A 20,057-nucleotide genomic window follows, 5' to 3' on the forward strand; every position below is an offset into this window, starting at 1 on the left:
TGATTAGCTCTATATGTTCATACTGAGTGTGCATTTTGCCTCATTATTAAGTTCAAAAGCCATGGAATAAATTCAGTATAAAGTAACTTTATGAGTGGCTACACAGCATTGAAATGAAGAAAAAGGTAAATATAAAAGTCCACAATTAATGTCATAGACAATCAAATGGGCGTGGGATATTTGAGTTCTTGACAATGCAGGTATCATGTGGGTTGCAGTTGTCTTTACAAGCTATCTAGCTGCTTCCTATTGCAGAGTTGAGGGTGATTGAAGAATTTTGGCTCATTACACTACCTTTTCATTGTTATTAACCGGAATGTTTTTCAAATTTAGGATTTTGTCCTAAAAACATACTATATTTATCCAACCTTATAAAGATGTGTGAGGACTTCCCTGGTGACTCAGTGGCAAAAAATTTGCCTGCCAATCCAGGAGATGTTGGTTCAGTCCCTGGTCCAGGATGATCCCCTAGAGAAGGAAATGGCTGCCCACTCCAGTATTCTTGCCTGGGAAATCCGGTGGACAGAAGAGCCTGGCCGGCTCCAGTCCATGGGGACTCAAAAGAGTCAGACGTGACTTAGCAACTAAACAGCAACAAAAAGGATACATATTTTTTGTATTTTAAATTCCTGATATCAAGGTATACCTGGCAGTCAGTGTATACACGTAATGTGATAAAGTTTCCTTTTTGCATTTTTTTTCTTTTGGAAAGGATCCTGTTGTTAAGAGGATGGTGTATATGTGCATTTTGTATTCAATATTGTCTCATAATTAATAGAATGTCATAATCTAGGTCATAGGTTTGAGTCATAGAGAGACATTTTGTTTAACCTGTGGCTAATTTTTTTAAAATTTTATATTAGTTGCCAAGATTTTCTAAAAATTGAAGATTTTACTTGAAAATCCAGATCTCCTGATAAATTAGCAGAATTGGAAACCCTAGGCCTACATCCCCATGTAGTTATGGGACAGAGTTTTTTTATGGTTCTTGCTTCAGGTAGGGCCTTTGTTCTCCAGACTTGGGCAGTCCTCATCGAGATAATTCATTGATTTTTATTGACTTTGTGGTTCCTCTAGACATTTGAGTTTGTAAATTAGTTGGGATCTTACTAAACTGTGGTAAAAAAGAGACTGAAAAAGCAAGAGAGAAGTTCATTTCTGTCTCCAGAGAGGTAGGAAGCTCTCTTCATGGGAATGGCCAGGAGCACTGTTTTCTTTGACCTCTAATATCGACCTCCTCAAGTGTTTTATTTGTAGTCTGTTTGGTCAAAGTTGGTTGACCAGTGCCCTGTTCACATTTCAGTTCATAGGAAAAAGAAAAGAGGTAGTGATAGACAAGCAATTTCTTGTCATGTAAGTGATGCAGGAGTTGTATACATGTCATTGCTTAGAATATTGTCATGTGGACACAGCTAAGTATCAGTGAGGCTGAGAAATGTAGTGTTAAACAAGTGGCCATGTGTATGCCTTATTAAAATTTGGTTAATGGGAACAAGGTTCTATTACTGAAAAGAAGAGGAGCTCAGACCACAGATACTTACATTTGGCAGTCTGTACTACCCATTGCATCCACTGGTCGGGAAAATACTTATAGTCAAAATATTTGTAGTCAAACAATGGAGTGGAGATTAAATCTGGAATTAGTAATGTGATTAGAGTTTATAAGTGAGAAATCCAAGGCCTAAAGATTGTCAGTCTTTGTCAGAACGCTCAAACAATAGTAGAACCAGAGATAGAACTTTAGTCCCTATCTTCTGTTCCTTCCGTTACATCATTCCAACTTCCTAAGAGTAGTATTTCATAGTAGTAGAGTTCTTTACGGGAACAAATGATTTAGAAAACTCAGTAGCAGTAGCACTTTCAGCTAGGAAGTTATTATTAGCTCAAATTAGGTGCCTTCCCATGATCTGGATAAGAGAAGCAAACACACAGCATGCTGGGTGCCTTACCCCGCTTCCATAACTATGGCTATATGGTCACTGCACTCTTTCCCCCTAACCTCCGACCTCAGAATATGCCTCAGCTTAGTGCTCCAAGCTCCAAGCAATGTGCTTCCAGTTGCAAGGAGTCTGCATATAATATGGAATTCTTTTTTTTTTTTTAATGAGATGAAATTCTGTCATCCTGAAAATGGGTAATTGCTAGAACATTTCTGTACTCTTCCCATCTTAAAATCCATTCTTTTGGAGTGTTAGGGGGAGGGGGAAGAGTATATAACTATGGAGAAAATTCCAATTTTCTACCTATTTCCCTCATGATAATTGCTACTCTTTCCCATTCATTACTACCTGTAATCCCTCACTTAGTTTCATCTGCATCCCCAGCCAGATATCAAATTAAAGTTCATTCTAGTTTTTCCACTACTCTGCAGTCTCTGAAAGAATTCAGTCCCTTCAAGTACTTTTTTTTTTAGGATTTTATCATTCATGGTTTGGAGAAGGCAATGGCAACCCACTCCAGTACTCTTGCCTGGAAAATCCCGTGGATGGAGGAGCCTGGTAGGCTGCAGTCCATGGGGTCGCTAAGAGTCAGAGACGACTGAGCGACTTCCCTTTCACTTTTCACTTTCATGCATTGGAGAAGGAAATGGCAACCCACTTCAGTGTTCTTGCCTGGAGAATCCCAGGGACAGGGGAGCCTGGTGGGCTGCTGTCTATGGGGTCACACAGAGTCGGACACGACTGAAGCAACTTAGCAGCAGCAGCAGTGGAATCTATGGCTGAATGGTTGAGAGGGAAGATGTCAGGGAAGACAGGAAAGGTACTTTATCTTTGACTAGAGAAGACTGGCTTCTTTGTCTGTCACTGTAGCCAGTGATTTTCACACTATGATATGGCGTCTGGTTTGCAGATCTGTCTCAGGGGCTGGGGAAGAGGAAGCATCCCTTTCTGATCAAAGGGACCCTAATTATAGATTTCCTTGATCAAATCATTACCTAAGGCCATTTCCCCCAGGTCTTTTTTGATCCCTGTTTCTAGGGAATCATCTTACAATTCTACAACCAGACTTCTTATGAGCAATGAAAACAGCCCCTGTGATTACAAGGAAGTCCATTCCACCACACTGAGGTATTTGGGGGCTTCTGATATCCTAGGAATGGAATTTTTGTGTTCAAATATTTGTTTGGCATTCAAAATAGTAAAATGTGTCATTATACCACTAAGTGATGAAAATAGGTAATGCATTTTTTAAAAAGAACTATATCTAACCTCCTTCCTTAAAACAAAACCTATTTTTCTCTTGTTAAAAAAAAAAAAAAACACGCTGTTTTTCAAACGTGTGCTTTTATTCAGTAGTTTTGAATGTTATATTTTGAGAAATGCATATTGTATTCCTCTAGTTAATGTTCTGAACTTAAATACCTCAGTTCCTTTTTGTTTTCTGTGCTTTCCTTCCTAAAGAGGGAATAGGCCTTAAAGGCAGTAGCAACTCAAAGAAATATATTCTTATATTTTTTACATAGTATCATATATTTTCATAGTATATTTACTTATGCACAGACTTTAAGAGCTAAATGATGATCCTTGGCAGCTTTGCAATCTAGAGAAAAGAAATCCCATCTCTGTTATTGTCTATCGATTTCTGAGGAAAGGGCTCTGATCCTGATTGAGCCACCTGCCTTTCTTTTGACCAAGCACTATGTCCAGGGAACCAGGCTCTCTGAACAGCTAGTCGGTACCGTCAACCCATCTCAGTGGCTCAGGAAAGTAGACCCCTTGATTGACTGTCAACCCATCTCAATGGCTCAGGAAACTAGACCCCTTGTCCACCAAGAAGAAAGAGAACAGAGGGTTCTGTTGTGAGCAGTTGTCGAGAAATAGCTACTGGGTAGCTCCCCTTGTCATGATCCTGTCTTCCGATTCCCAACTAGTTTTACTTCTAGATGGTGCAATTTCTAAAAAAAGACCTGGAGAGCAGCTCTCATTGAAAATAGTGAACTAAGCTGGCTCATGTGGATGACATAAGGTGCCCAACTAGACAAACACTGTCTTTTTTCAGGAGTTTATAGTGTAAAACTGATAACACAGTGTCCCTCCAGCCAAGTATTAGGCGAAAGGCCACATAGACATCTGTATAGACACCGAACAAATACATACATTTATTTAAAAAATTGGGATTTAATTGTGCTCTCAAAATGGGTTCATTAAGGAGCCACTCATGCTGGAAGTCTCTGGCTGGAGAGATAGAACTTTATTTTGGAGGTATTCTGATTATCTGAAGAGATCGCTTAATGACACACTGCTACCTCAGAGGACAGAAGTAATGAGATTTGAGACAACTCCATCCTGTACAAGAGCATACATTTTTCTATGCTAGCAAAACAATGTGAGAGATACCCATTGCCCATAAAAAATAATCATCCCATTCACAGAATTTTCAAATGGAACCAACCAACTACTTAGTGTGGGAAAGTGCTTGCATATTGATTCACTGAAAGGAATAGCAACCTTAATTTTCTTGAACAATCACACCTTCAGAAGAGTTTTTAAACTCTATTCGGGAGAATGGAATTGGTTTCAAATCTTCTCTTTCTCTACCTCCTTAGTGGTTCAAGGCTAATTGTTATCTTGTCCTCCTTCATAAGGAAATCTACAGGTTAGGTAACCAGCATATTGGAGCATAATTGGATTGTAGCTATGTTTATGTTCTGTTTGTCTGAGAAGGTAGAATAAGCCACAGGAGTGGCTTCTGAATGTTCGGACCACTTGGCGTGTGCCAATGACAATGCTCTGTGTAGCCACACCTTCAAGTATACATTCTTAAAGATTCATTTTACTTGTTTATACATTAACAAAACATTCATCTGAATATAGCATTTCAGGGCTAAAATAAAAGTGAGAAAATCTCTCATCTAGTTAATGAAAGCCTGCTGCTACGTCACTTCAGTCGTGTCCGACTCTGTGCGACCCCATAGACGGCAGCCCACCAGGCTCCCCTGTCCCTGGGATTCTCCAGGCAAGAACACTGGAGTGAGTTGCCATTGCTTTCTCCAATGCATGAAAGTGAAAAGTGAAAGTGAAGCCGCTCAGTCATGTCCGACCCTCAGCGACCCCATGGACTGCAGCCTACCAGGCTCCTCCATCCATGGGATTTTCCAGGCAAGAGTACTGGAGTGGGGTGCCATTGCCTTCTCCCATGAAAGCCTGAGGAGGTAGCAAAGGGGTTCGAGATTAGAAGCTATATAGTATATTGCTATGAGGCATGGCAGGGTAGGAAGAGGAGATGAGAGTTATGAAGAAATTTAGAGCAGTTAGAAAAAATGATGTTCATTTTAAAAAAAAAAGGTAAAAAGAAAACACTTTAGGGATGAAGACAGAGGACTTAGAATATGGCTGAGATGGTTAGAAGCCAAAAAGAGATGATCCAAGGCTTGTGTACTGAATAAGAGAAATCAACCACAATCCAGGGAAATTCTCTAAGCTGTACCTACTCTGGAAATAGCACAAACTGAGATTTTCAGTCCTTTAGATGAACAGGTTTTAGAACTTAGGGTAAACCAAGAGAGGATTTTGTTTGCCTGCTTACCCAAAATGCAACCTCAAAGAAACTGCTCTGAACTTGGACTACGATTAGAAGGCTGATGACACAGTAAGTGAGGGATATTTACTCAGTATACTTACAATTAACTATTTTTATTGAGCTTCTACTATGTGACAGATACTCCTCTGGACAGGAAGGATATCAAGGAAACAAGGCAGAAATGGTCTTTAATTCACATAGAATGCTCATGTTCTAATCAGAGGAGATAGACAATAAAAAATAATTTAAGGAAAGAGGTGAATGGAGGCAGTGTTATAAAAGGTGAATGACTGGCGCTCCAGGTCAGTGGATAATTTAGATGTGATTTGATTTGGTTTTTACAAGGATTGCTCTGACTGCTGCTTGGTTGACTTGATAAAACAGATCCTGCAAGGGAAACTGCTGACCTCGTTTTGTTCTTTCTGGGCATCAGGTGACTAATAGTCAGGAGGTTTCCCCCAAGTATCTGTATTTAACAAAACATAAAGGAGCTTTTGAACTTGGGACTTAGTGGGTATGTCAAGGGAAATTTTTTTAGATCATCTGAACTCAGTTTGTAAAAAGAAGTACATGCACCTTCCCAAACATAAGCAACAAACCTTAGAAGTTACACAATAAATTCTCATGTGAATCTGCAGGTGCTCTCATTAGTAACCTGACAAAAGCCTCTGACCATCCCCATGTTCGTCCACAGTAGATTCTCTTGTGCCTATGTTTCTCCTGTTTCTGAGCCCTGTTAGCTTCTGGGGACTTTCTCACTTCCTGTCTCCAGGATCCGCTGTGTGATTCTGTATGTTCGTATCCATCTTTGGGGAGCAAGTCTCTGTGTTCTGGCAGCTGCATGATCTCTGACATGCTTCGTCAAGTGGAAAAAAATTCATAGTCTTCTGAGAGGAAACATATCTCTCCTGGTGGGGGCCCTGTGTGTTCCCTCACGAAACATCCTGTGTAACACTATTAAATAACACCCCTGGCGTCAGCGGCTAGGAATAAGACAGTTCTGTGACTTTTCAGTTGTTTAATGCTCCACATAATATCTGGGAAAGGGAAGGGCAGAAAATTGCTAAGACTAAGGTGTCCGGGAAATGAAATTTCTGGTCCATGGTTGTTGGCATACCAAGGTGCACAAATATCAGGCAGTATTTCCAGAGTGCTCTCTGTTCCTCCCTGGGACTTGCTGTTACTTATTAACAAAGATATTAAGTGTGAAGGACAATAGTTGAATGGCATTGCTCTCTTGCTCTTTGGCAACTCAAACAAATAGTAGCTTTTTTTCTTAGCAGAAGGAATCTAATTTCTGAACAGAGCCAACATAAAAATATTATTGCCTGGTCCTGCAGATTAAAGAATTAGAGTAACAGTTCCTGGTGTTAGGTATTGGTAAATATCTCACCAATAGTGTATAACTTAAAAGCTCACAAAACTGCGATTGTGGATTTTACCCAACCATTTAAAACCAATTATCATCTTCGAACCTGCTATTACAAGCATTGGGATTTATAATGTTTTATTTTTAAAGGAAAGACTACATAGATATTTAGGTTTTTTGTTTTCTGTGTTTTTTTTTTTTTGTCATGTAAAGGATTCACTGTATCAAAGCTTTAACTAGGCTACCTTACGACTGTCAAAGAAGATAGCTGCCTCTCACCCTTGTCCTAATATCTAGTTGCTCTATTAGTGACAGAGAATAAAAATTAAATTTTTGATTTAAAAAATATTCTGGCTAATATACTGTTTAAGGTTAAAATATGTGTTGATTACTTTCTCCCCAAATTATAATTGGTATTATTTGGCATTTTACATATCTAGAAGTATCTCAAGGAAGAAAATTAATATGTTAAGGTAGAACCATATCTTGTAGAAAAGACTTTAAAAGCTTTATTTATTTTTTCTTTTTTGACTATGGTGAGTCTTTGTTGCTGTATGAGACTTCTCTAGTTGTGGCGAGCAGGGGCTACTCTTTGCTGCAGTGTGCAGTTTTCCCAGTGAGGTGGCTTCTTTTGTGGAGCGCAGGCTCTACGTGCTGCAGGCTTTGGTAGCTGCAGTACAGGGGCTCAGTAGTTGTGGTTTGAGGGCTCTAGAGCACAGGCTCAGTAGTTGTGGGACACAGGCTTGGCTATTCTGTGGCATATGGGATCTTCCTGACCCAAGGATCAAACCTGTGTCCCTTGCATTGCAGGGTGGATTTTTAACCACTGGGCTACCAGGGAAACCTCTCTTGTAAAAAGGATTTAACAGCAGCAGTAAGCCTGGGTTTTGACAGCTACTGGATAAATTTGGAATCCAAAGAAGATAAAATCAAGATACTAAGACATACTTCACTCTGTATAACAAGCTCTAGGTTCATCTATCTTAGTTCAACTGACTCAAATTTGTTCCTTTTTACGGCTGAGTAACATTCCATTGTGGGCTTCCCAGGTAACTCAGTAGTAAAGAATCTGCCTGCCACTGCAGGAGACACAGGAGTTGTAGGTTCGATTCCTGGGTCAGGAAGATCCCCTGGAGGGGAAAATGGCAACCCACTCCAGTATTCTTACCTGGAAAATCCCATGGACAGAGAAGCCTGGCAGGCTACAGTCCAAGGGGTCACAAAGAGTCAGACACAGCTGAGTGACTGAGCGTGCAATATTCCATTGTACATATATGCCACAACTTCTTTATCCAACTATCTATCAGTAGACATCTAGGTTGCTTCCATGTCCTGGCTATTGTAGGTAGTGTTGTGATGAACACTTTGGGATACATGTGTCTTTTTGAATTACGGTTTCTCAGAATCTTTGCCCAGTAGTGGGATTACTGGGTCATATGGCAGTTTTATTCCTAGTTTTTGAAGGAAATCTCCAAAGAGAAAAACAAATACCATATTAATGCATATATATGGAATCTAGAAAAAATGGTACTGATGAACTTATTTGCAGGGCAGGAATAGAGATGCAGATGTCGAGAATGGACTTGTGGACACAGTGGAAGAAGGAGAGAGTGGGATAAATTGAGAGTAGCATCGAAATACATACATTACCATGTATAAAACAGTTAGCTAGTGGGAAGTTGCTGTATAACACAGGGAGCTCAGCCTGGTGCTCTGTGATGACCTAGAGGGGTGGGATGGGGGTGGTGGTGGGTGGAAGGCTCAAGAGGGAATATATATATATATGTATATATATATATACACTTATGGCTGATTCATGTTGTATGGCAAAAACTAATACAACATTGTAAAGCAATTATCCTCCAATTAAAAAAAAAACATACTGAAACATGTTTTAATCAGTCACACTGTAAAATTTTGCCAGGTAATGGAGCTCATTAAAGGAAAGAGTATATTTTGTGTTAACTGTATTTAATATTCAAGCATCTCAGAAGTCCATGATATCATATACTTCTAGCTTTCTGGGAAGCTTTACCAGTTCATTAGGTTGGAAGCATTGTACAAAGTTCTTGTGCTTACCAAGTTCTGTAGCCTTTAAATACATCTTTAGGGATAAAGACACAGGAGTAACACCCTTGCAGAGTCAATGAAATGGAGGAGAGCACTCTTGCTATTGTTTTCTCACCTCATTAACAAAAAAGCATCCCATAGTGTACAAAAAAAATCTTAGAGATTGATATTGGAAAATTCAAATTACCATTTCTTTGCAGTCAAGTAGTAATTCCCTGCTGAATGCAGATGAATTTATATGATTTGAAATACAGTTAATTCAAAACACTGCATGCTTGTACTTTGGAATCGTTGGTCCCATTAGGTATGAACTCAGACATGTTTATTTTCTTCAAAGTGAAACAAGAATTCTGATTACTTTTTAATAGGAAAAGAATGGAGTTGGCAGGACTATACATAAAAACATCCTTTTATCCCTGTTACCTTAGTGATTAAGTGTTTAATACAGAAACAGATGAAATTTTTATTGAACAGCAGATCCAGGATAGAGATGCTAGTTAGACAGCCTCCTAATTGCAGGGTATCCTTACTTAGCATTTAATAATGGTCATGGAATACCAGTATCTAAATGTTACTTAAAGATGTCCTCTTGAATTTCAAATTAATAACAGCTTACATTTTGCTTAGGTTCTTGTTTGATAAAATATTTTCATTTCCCTACAAATTTTTTGTGTGATCCTCTTGAGTCACTGTGAATTTAAATGTGCCTTTTCACTCAGCGTGACAGGAAGGATGCCCCTTTCACTGATAATCAGTAGGGTTATAAAACCCCCTGGAAACTGTGAAAGGGTTAAGTACTCTTCAGCTCTTCTTCATATTTATCCTGTGTGGACATATATTTGAAGCTCAGAACTACCCATTGATCCCAAATGTGTGGTATGGCCTTCCTAATTGTAGTTGTCTAGTTGCTGTTGTGTCCAATTTTTTTTGCTACCTCATGGACTATAGCCCATCAGGCTCTTCCATCCATGGGATTTCCCAGGCAAGAATATTAGAGTGGATTGCCATTTCCTCCTCTAGGGGATCTTCCTGACCCAGGGATTGAACCCTAGTCTCCTGCATTGGCAAGTGGATTCTTTACCACTGAGCCACCAGGAAGCCCTTACCAAATTGATGCTGGGACTTGAAATTTTGAGTAAATTTTGATGTGGGACTTGAAATTTTGAATAAATTTTAAGTTGTTTAAACTGCTGATAGATAATAACTAAATAGCAGTGGGCTGAGATTTATGAAAGTGTTATTCAATTTCCTGGGTTCAGTGCCAGTCAGAACTTGAATAAGGGATTTATATATTCTGTAAAAGGTCAATAACATAATTAGGTTATAGGTTATCTTCATACAGTTAAATGTGTGTGAATAGAAAATGGAAAATTTTGAGTTTTTGGAAGAAAGCTGATAGTCAAAATGGCATATTAGAAATTTCACAGTAATGAGAACCAGCTATGGAATTAACTAAAGCCCACAGATTTGTCTTGGAGGAGCTCATGGGAAAACAGTCTCATTAAAAAAAAATATTGCTTGGCTAGAGGAGACAATTAAAAGATGTCTTGATAATATGATATGCTTGTGGCCATCTCTTCATGGATAATTGAAAAAAAATTTATATGAGCAGAGAAAACCTGATAAAAGGAAATTTGGCAAAATAATGTATTTTTAAGGAAAAAATACTAGTTTACTGCTTACCAAGTGTTTTGCGAGTGTATTCTTATTAAAGCAGTATAACTTGGTTAAAAGTTGAAGATTATAAAATCTCCATAACCACATAGTTTTAAATGACTTAGTACTTTTAGAGTGATCCCTCATTGTTCTGTTCTAATTCAAAGGTACATTGAGAGTCTGTTATGATTCAAAGACACACTGAGTTTGAATCTGTGCAGGTCATTTCTTTTAAGATTCAGAAATGAATTTCTATTTTGTGCTTCATCTGTTACCAAAAATGAATATTGAATTGAAAATAAATTTTAATTTTAAGTGCCATGATGAATATTTAGAAGGTTCTTCAGTAATGTACTGTTATTTATTTCTTGCAGGCTTGTACGGCATATGTGGATTTTATGATTTCTGTGGCCAAATTGATTCGTCAGGAAAGAGGACTGCCCATAGATGAAAACCAGCTTTCTTTGGAAATGAATAAAGTTATGGATTTGGAAAAAGAAATTGCCAATGTAAAACACATATTCTCTTATACAATGAATAATGTCAACTGCTTTTTATTTCTTTCTCCTCTCTATTGTATTTTAAGGGTAAAAGGTACAGCTCCTCAACTAAGTGATAAAAATGTACAGCTCAGTAATGGATCATTGACTTCAAGAGGACCTTTGAAACTGGAGTTTTTCAGTAAACCAAATTCCAGACATCCAGGAGACATACTAATTTTGACAAATATTAAACTAGATTTGTTTAATGACCTATTATAACTGGAGCACGTCAAGATCTTAACTATTTGCAGTCACACTGTTGTTGAGATGCCCTTGAGATTCAGGACACATGTGATGACTATTCAGCAAAGCTGTTTTAATTTTAATGTATACAATTTTGCTTTATTTTAAAGTTTTAAAATTTAAGGTGACCACAGAAATTGTCTCTATCCCTTTGCTAAGAAGTATTAGCCTCTTAACATGGCCACACTACCATATGAAATTCACTGAGTTCAGACTGTCAGGCTGCTTATTAGCTCAGGGAAGATCTGACAGGAGGAGTTTATCAGCAAAGCCAAAGGGGTCTGTTGCTGAGATTCCTCTGGTTCTGGGTCAGCCCTTAGAGGCTGAGTTGGCACATTCTGTTCTGACGTTCCTCTGACAGGATCTGCAGTCTCAAGCAAGTGAACTCTGTCTAAACAGCATCCAGGTTATTGACTGATCTCATAGTCAGTTTCAGTCTAGGATCCACAGAGCTGTGACATTGCCACCAGCAACCTACAGTCCTAAATCCCCATCTGCTTGGCAGTTTGCCATCAGAATCTTGAAAATGAAAGATCTTTGAGGGCAATTTTAGCTTTCCTGGGGCCACATGAAACTAAAAGTCTAGAATCACAACCAGACATTGGTTGGAGCTGCAGCTGGATGAGTGGCAGTTTGATGGGTTACACATGGTTCTGTGTTGGAAACAGAATTCTTAGAGAAGCATAGTTTATTACCCTGGGTTTTTACCACTTGTACCTTATCAGACTGTGTGCTCCTTTGATCAGCCTCAGCTCTATAATAGTCGTATCTTACTTCAAAATTCTTTGTGTCTATATTTTCTCTCCTCTCAGACACTGAGATTTAGTGGGGTCTTAGTGCTCTCTGAATCACCTATGTGTCTCTAACAATGTCCAGCATATCACTGCAGGCAGATTTTACAAACATAATCTTTAAGTTGTTGTTGTTCAGTTACTCAGTCATATCCAACTCTTTGTGACCCAGAGGACTACAGCATACCAACCTTCTCTATCATTCAGTATCTCTTGGAGTTTGCTCAAACTCATGTCCATTGACAAGTTGTCCATTGTCGCCCCCTTCTCCTCTTGCCCTCAGTCTTTCGCAACATGAGGGTCTTTTTCAATAAGTCAGCCCTTCGCATCAGGTGTCCAAAGTATTGGAGTTTCAGTTTAGCATCAGTTCTTCCAGTGAATATTCAGGGTTGATTCCTTTGGGATTGACTGGTTTGATCTCCTTGCTGTCAAAGGAACTCTCAAGAGTCTTCTCCAGCACCATAGTTTGAAAGTATCAATTCTTTGGCACTCAGCCTTCTTTATGGTCCAACTCTCACATCCATACATGATTACTGGAAAAACCATAGCTTTGACTATACGGACCTTTATCAGCTAAGTGATGTCTCTGCTTTTTAATACATATACTTTCTAGGCTTGCAATAGCTTTTCTTCCAGGAAGCAAGCGTCTTTTAATTTCATGGCTGCAGTCACAATCTGTAGTGATTTTGGAGCCCCAGAAAATAAAGTCTGTCACTGTTTCCATTGTTTCCTCATCTATTTGCCATGAAGTGATGGAACCAGATGCCATTTTTTTTGAATGTTGAGTTTTAAGCCAGCTGTTTCGCTCTCTTTCACCTTCATGAAGCGGCTCTTAAGTTTCTCTTTACTTTCTGCCATTAGGGTAGTGTCATCTGCTATCTTAGGTTGTTGATATTTCTCCCGGCAATCTTGATTCCAGCTTGAGAGTCATCCAGCCTGGCATTTTGTATGACATACTCAGCATAGAAGTTAAATAAGCAGGATAACAATATACAGCCTTGTCATAATCCTTTCCCAATTTTGAACCGGTTGTTGTTCCATATCCAGTTCTAACTGTTGCTTCGTGACCTACATACAAGCTTCTAGGAGGCAGGCAAGGTGGTCTGGTATTTCCACCTCTTTAAGAATTTTCCACAGTTTTTCGTGATTCGTACAGTAAAAGGCTTTAGTGTAATCAATGAAGCAGAAGTAGACTTTTTCTGGAGTTCTCTTGCTTTTTCTATGGTCCATCAGATGTTGACAATTTGATCTCTGATTCCTCTACCTTTTCTAAATCCAGCTTGTGTACTTGGAAGTTCTCAGTTCACCTTTTGTTGAAGACTGGCTTGAAGGACTTTGGGCATTACCTTGCTAGCAAGTGAAATGAGAGCAACTGTGAGGTTTGAACATTCTTTGGCATTGCCCTTCTTTGGGATTGGAATGAAATCTGACATTTTCCAGTCCTGTGGCTGCTGCTGAGTTTTCCAAATTTGCTGGCATGTTGAGCACAGCACTTTAATAGCATAATTTTTAGGATGTGAAATAGCTCAGCCGAAATTCCATCACCTCCACTAGCTTTGTTCATAGCAGTGCTTCCTAAGGCCCACTTGACTTCACACTCCATGATGTCTGGCTCTAAGTGGGTGCCCAGACCATTGTGGTTACCTGTGTCATTAAGACTTTTTGGTACAGCTCTTCTGTGTATTCTTGCCATCTCATAATATCTTCTGCTTCTGTTAGGTCCATATTGTTTCTGTCCTGTATTGTACCCATCTTTGCATGAATGTTCCCTTGATATCTGATTTTCTTGAAGAGATCTCTAGTCTTTCCCATTCTATTGTTTTCCTCTATTTCTTTTCTTTGTTCACTTAGAAAGGCTTTCTTCTCTCTCCTTGCTATTCTTTGGAACTCTGCATTCAAATGGGTATGTCTTTCCTTTTCTCCTTTGCCTTTCACTTTCTTCTTTTCTCAGCTCTTTGTAAGGCCTCCTCAGACAACCATTTTGCCTTTTTGCATTTTTCTTGAAGTAAATAAATAAATCCGTGAACTGAAATCACGAGTCATTGTTAACTAGAGAAATAATTCCCATTTTTACCTTTTGTCTCTCTTCACTTAAAATTGCTTCTACTCCTTTCAACCACTAGTTGGGGAGTTGTTATTGAAATTTTCTTTTTTCAGTCAGTGAAAACAGTAATACTGGATGATGATGATATTACTAAACTCGTTAGGCCACATGAGCGGACAGTCACAGAAGTAAGTGCTAGCACTCTCCTCAGATAATTTGGCACCTACCTACACTGTGTACTAGGGATTTTCTTGGTCTCACTTGCCTTCAGTTCTTGGCAGAAATCATTGTGGGTGTGTGTATGTGTGTTTTCCTGTCTGAATTTTAACTAGGACACTGAATGGTGGTGGGTAGCAGACAGAGTGGGAGAAGGCAATGGTAACCCACTCCAGTGTTCTCGCCTGGAGAATCCCAGGGACGGGGGAGCCTGGTGGGCTGCTGTCTATGGGGTCGCACAGAGTCGGACACGACTGAAGCGACTTAGCAGCAGTAGCAGCAGCAGAGTATTTGAGGGATTAATTGGAAATGACTTTATTCAAGAAAATCATTATATGAAATAGCCACAGGCACAACTGTGCTGCCCATTAGCCATGGAAGGAAGGAGGGCTGCAAATATTGCTGATGTTTTTCGTTGTTATAAAAATATAAAATGATTTTTGAAGACCGCATGGACTGTAGCCTGCCAGGCTCCTGTGTCCATGGGATTTCCTAGCCAAGAATGCTGGAGTGGGTAGCTCCAGGGAAATCTTCCTGACCCAGGGATCAAACCCAGGTCTCTTGCATTGCAGGCAATGTCCTGCACTGCTCGCCGATTCTTTACTGACTGAGCCAGCAAAGAAGCCCTCAGACTTAACACTAACCAAATCTTGATGATTGTTACTAAATATACTTAAAATCTTTTAATTTCTCTTTTCATCTTGATGTGACAAGATAAATCATGAAACAAATGCAGAATATAAAAACAAATATAATTATGTTGTACCAATGCCATATTTCTTTCCCCCTTGTATAAAGGTGTATTTTTCAAAAGAATTCTTGATCTAAAATAATAATAAAACATTAAATCCATAGGCTACAACTAAATCTGAAGATCGAAATGATCCAATGCTTCTTTATAACAAAATGACATTAGCTGAGGTCCAAAATAAATTTTCACTGGAATTCAGTGGGAAGGTAAGTAGCAAGATTTAAGTACTTATTATGTCATTTTCAAAGTTAATATTAAAATGAAGTTAAAATTCAATGATTTTTTAATTTATTGAGATAAATTGAACATCAAAATGAATTTAGATGATACCAATCATTTGATTTTAGGAAAAGACTTGAAAAAAACTATTCTATTTATATTTAATTAGAGTGAATTTCAAAGATAAAAAGCCTTTTCAAAGCAGCTATGGAATAGTGTTAGAAAGTATCATAAAAAAGGATTTAGAAACATTAAAAGGGAAAATCCTTCTGAAAGGCCATTATATAACTATGGGACTTGGACAGTCATATAATATGTACCAGAATTCTTACCTCCGAAAAAAGAATAATTTATTCATAGAACTTGCCATGTTCTCATCAGGGCCATCTATGGAGGTGTTCAAAGCAATAATGGAGAGATAGAACACAGGAAACAGAAAAATCTGTGGGTACCATTTATAAATGTCAACTGACATCTTTTTGCTTAGTAGTAATTCCTTAGCTAGTATCTAATAATCTTTTCTAAGCTATGCGTATATTCTGTGTGTGAGCCGATGCACACAATTGAATAATGAAGCAACATTCATAAAATCTACAAACTACCACATTCAGTGATGGAATTCTATTTGGAATTGCAATAAACAATTGCAGTTGTTGTTTTGTTTATTGTCTAATTGCAATAAACAAGGAATTTCTTACATAAAGCTTTTTAATAAGTGTTTAATAAATGTTTTGAAAAAATAGTCCATGCAACTAAAAGAAATCAAGAAAAGCCATAGCACCTCATACTGAGTAAGTGATCAGTGTATTTATGTACTTCTAGGTAGCCTAATATATCTGTAATCTTAAACATTCTCAAGCATTGAAATGTGACATTTCAGCAAGATTTGCATAGTCTTCACTTTTGCTATCTTTCCTTATATCCATTGGTGGTTGAATACCCACAATTCCCACTGAAAGAATAATAGAGAAACAAGATTCTATCTCTCAGTAACTCCAAATCCAGCTTCTGAAGTGTGAAAACTGCATGTCTATATAGACCTGACATTGATAGCGTAAAATACGTTTTGTTCATCCTCACGAGACCATGTGTGTTGTGTCATTACCATTACTCATACCTCTGCTAGAACAATAGTGTGCTTTCACCTTCATGTACAACACAGTCTCCACTGAAATGGATCACTGTGTTAAAACAAATTGTCTACTAACATACACTTTTAAGGAATATGCGTATTATACCCATTTAAATGTTTGCTTAAACCTAGAAAACATTATAGCTAAATTTCTTTTTCTCTCTTCTGGCTAGACCAAGAATATGACATTGAGCCTGATTTCTACCATATGACTACTACTCTTAGAGGCTTTGTTATTGCTCTTAAATGGTTGGTTTAATTCTGCATTTAAATAATTATGCCGTAGAACTAATTTTTATTCAAAAACTGACAGAAGCAATTAAAGAAGAAGCCCAAACAAATATCACACTGACCATTGTGATAATTATATAGGATACAATTGACACTATAACCATGTCTGACCATGTAACCATAACTGATTCTTGGAACCAAGAAGAAAAATCCATAATTACTGAATGTTTTGTGCCTGATTTTTTCCAGCCATTCAGCTGGTCAAATTTCACAAATGAAATCATGTCAACCGTGAATATCAATATTCCACATGAGGAAGAAGTGATTGTTTATGCTCCAGAATATTTAACCAATCTTAAGCTCATTCTTGCCAAATATTCTGCCAGGTAGGTATGTCAGCGTCCCCGTGTCCCCAAAGTTTGCATTTAATATCATTCTTTAGAAGCTTTGCAGCCTCATCTTTTCTGTTGCTGGGTGGTGGGTTTTTTTATACAGAGATCTTCAAAATTTAATGTCCTGGCGGTTCATAATGGATCTTGTAAGCAGCCTCAGCCGAAACTACAAGGAGTCCAGAAATGCTTTCCGCAAGGTGAAGAAAAAATCTCTCTTTTCTTAAGACTTAAAGCATAAAGAGATCCATGGTTATGAAGGCTTGCCATGTCCATTGCTAGAATGTGGTAAACTTTGCGAAGAGACAGAAGGCCAAATGTTGCTTACTTTGCCTGTATTCAAGCCGTGTTGCCTAGGAAAGCCAGGTTTCAGGTGCTCTGTTGTCCTGTCTACTTTGGCACCATGATTGAATTGCCCTGGAAGGAAGGGCATTTGGTTATTTACACAGTTCATGAAAGAGTACTGGCTTGGTTTGGTGTTGTGTTCCAAGTAATTTCAGGGCTATCTATCTCAATTAATTTGATTTTTCTAGTACTCACAGCACAGTAGACATACAAACAGATGGACTACATTGTGTGGACTACCCACTGAGAACACACCTACCTGGAGATACCCTTAAGACCTTTTATTGGGCTGTACCCATATTATTTAAACAATCATCATTTTGGTCCTAATGTGAGGGGAAAGACAAAGTCCTAATGTGAAAAAGAAGAAATTCTCACAAATGTATTGGTTGGTGTCATGGGAAGGGAATAATTCTCATTGATTGAAATTTTTAATATTTTACCCTTTAAAAGAAAATGTAGATATTTTAAAAATTAAAGAAGATAAAAGCTGTGTTTTGCTAAATTTTCCTTCCACAAATGTATCCCTTTATTGGTACTTAAATGTGTACACATGCAGTTCTTCTAAGTACTGGAAGTTCAGTAAAAGCATTGAAAAACAGCAATGTGTTTTCTTGTATACCAGGTCTCTCCCTTGGTACATATATTGAATATTGCTTCATGTTTATGTTTATGCAGTGGCAACAGCATTATTTTGAGATTTGGCGGGGCAGAGTTTTTTCCCTAAGGTGGTCCAGAAGGATATTAACTTGCAGTAGCCAACAGTTCTTCTAGGACTTGCTACTGAAAATATACCTTATTTCCAGATCATATATAAGTAATAATTCTATTGGATTACATTTTTTCCTGTGCACGGACATCCTGACGTGTGAGGAGAAGCAATGAATATTGAAAGAATTTGAGATGTAAGAGTAGAGTCCTATGAAATCTGTGCTCTCACCGCACTTCGGCTATCTACGCCTACTCAAATGCCATTTCCTTTCTCTCTCCCATAGGCTCTTTATGGCACAACATCAGAAACAGCAACTTGGAGGCGCTGCGCAAACTATGTCAATGGGAATATGGAAAATGCCGTGGGAAGGCTCTATGTGGAAGCGGCATTTCCTGGAGATAGTAAACATGTGGTAATGTTTTAAGCACAGTACTCTATCAGTTTGCATCAATGGGAAGTCACAGTAGTCCATCATTTCCTAAAATTTTACTGATTGGCTGAGAACTTCTGAATTACCATTTGCCATTATTACCCAATAAATCTTATCCTCCCTCCCCCAAGGGTCTGCGTATTTTTCTAATCCTAATATTGTTTAACCCAAAAGCAATTGTCCATTTTCCAAAAGCAGTGTATTCACAATACCTAATCACATGTTCTTATAATATAGTCATTTGTAGTCTCTTCTATTAGCAAAATTGACTAAGAATTAGTATTTTTTCTTAAAAAAAAACAGAAAGTAAATCAGAGTTCATTTGAAGTATAAGCCAAGTACTGTATATTTTATTGTTACTGAAGGGAAGACAAAGGAACTTATAGGCAAGGTGAAAGAATCTATTGAAATGCTACTTCATGTTTAACTGAACTATTAATAGTAATGACAGCTACTATTTTATGTTAGTTCTTCTTTCTTGAAAATGGAAACCATACATTCTAAAGAAGAATTTTATTAATGTATACATTAGGATCTATTCAGTCGTTAGTGTTGATAATGGAAGTGCTGCTTTAAAAATATAATTATCCATATATATCCATTTGTTTAGACCATTTATATTTATTAACATATTATTGAATCACATCAACACAGCTTATAATTCTATTTTTCTTAATTTTTATTACAAAAAATTATCTCATGGCTCATATTTGCTTTCTGTTCTTTTGGTTTAAGGTTGAGGATTTAATTGCCCAGATCCGGGCGGTTTTTATTCAAACTTTAGATGACCTAACTTGGATGGATGCTGAAACAAAAAAGAAAGCTGAAGAAAAGGTAAAGAGCAAGGCAGAGCTAACTACCAAAGAAAAATCTATAAGAAATGATGAACTTTTATGATATTTGGGGAAAATATGCTAATCAAGAATTGTATAAAATAAAAATACACTCTTTCAAGATGTAACATATCCAGGAACAATTTTCATGGATGAAGTTTTTTCCTATGATTTTCGTCTTTCATTATTTCTTTGCAACTAGCTCCTACTCTCCATGTTCAGCTCAAAACTTTGAAAAACTCCTTTTCTTTAAAAAAGAAGTCTTTACAAACCAAGAAAATAAGAGAAAAATCTTATGTGAATAAGAAAGCATTAGAAGATATTATCAGTGGTTCATATTTTTCCTTTTATGAAACATATTTAAAAGACTTCTACCAATATTCAGTAATCTTTAATGCAAATTTCTAGCTAAAAATTTGTAAACATGTGCTATTTAGTTTTTTTTTTTTTTTAAATATAACCTAGGGAAAATAATACCAAATTTCTATTAAGCCAATGTGAGGTAGTGCATTATTTGAATACTATGGAGTGTCCTACAGTTACAGAGATGTTGATGGAGCTCTT

The 20,057-nt window shown here is 37.7% G+C and overlaps 1 protein-coding gene across 8 annotated transcripts in view; it reads left to right on the top strand.

Annotated features, from left to right (window-relative positions):
- MME (membrane metalloendopeptidase) overlaps positions 1–20,057 on the top strand; it is a 116,208-nt gene that overhangs the window by 48,148 nt on the left and 48,003 nt on the right. For all 8 annotated transcript variants that reach the window (XM_086317594.1, XM_086317602.1, XM_086317616.1 and 5 more), the window contains 6 exons: positions 10,990–11,124; positions 15,307–15,408; positions 17,034–17,170; positions 17,280–17,373; positions 18,514–18,642; positions 19,396–19,494. In XM_086317594.1, coding sequence (XP_086173720.1) covers positions 10,990–11,124; positions 15,307–15,408; positions 17,034–17,170; positions 17,280–17,373; positions 18,514–18,642; positions 19,396–19,494 — 696 coding nt within the window. The remainder of the gene's footprint in view (positions 1–10,989; positions 11,125–15,306; positions 15,409–17,033; positions 17,171–17,279; positions 17,374–18,513; positions 18,643–19,395; positions 19,495–20,057) is intronic.

The sequence above is a fragment of the Bos grunniens genome, chromosome 1 (assembly GCF_055505025.1).
Source record: "Bos grunniens cultivar Pamir isolate PY7600 chromosome 1, Bosgru_T2T1.0, whole genome shotgun sequence".
In the NCBI taxonomy this organism is placed as follows: domain Eukaryota; kingdom Metazoa; phylum Chordata; class Mammalia; order Artiodactyla; family Bovidae; genus Bos; species Bos grunniens.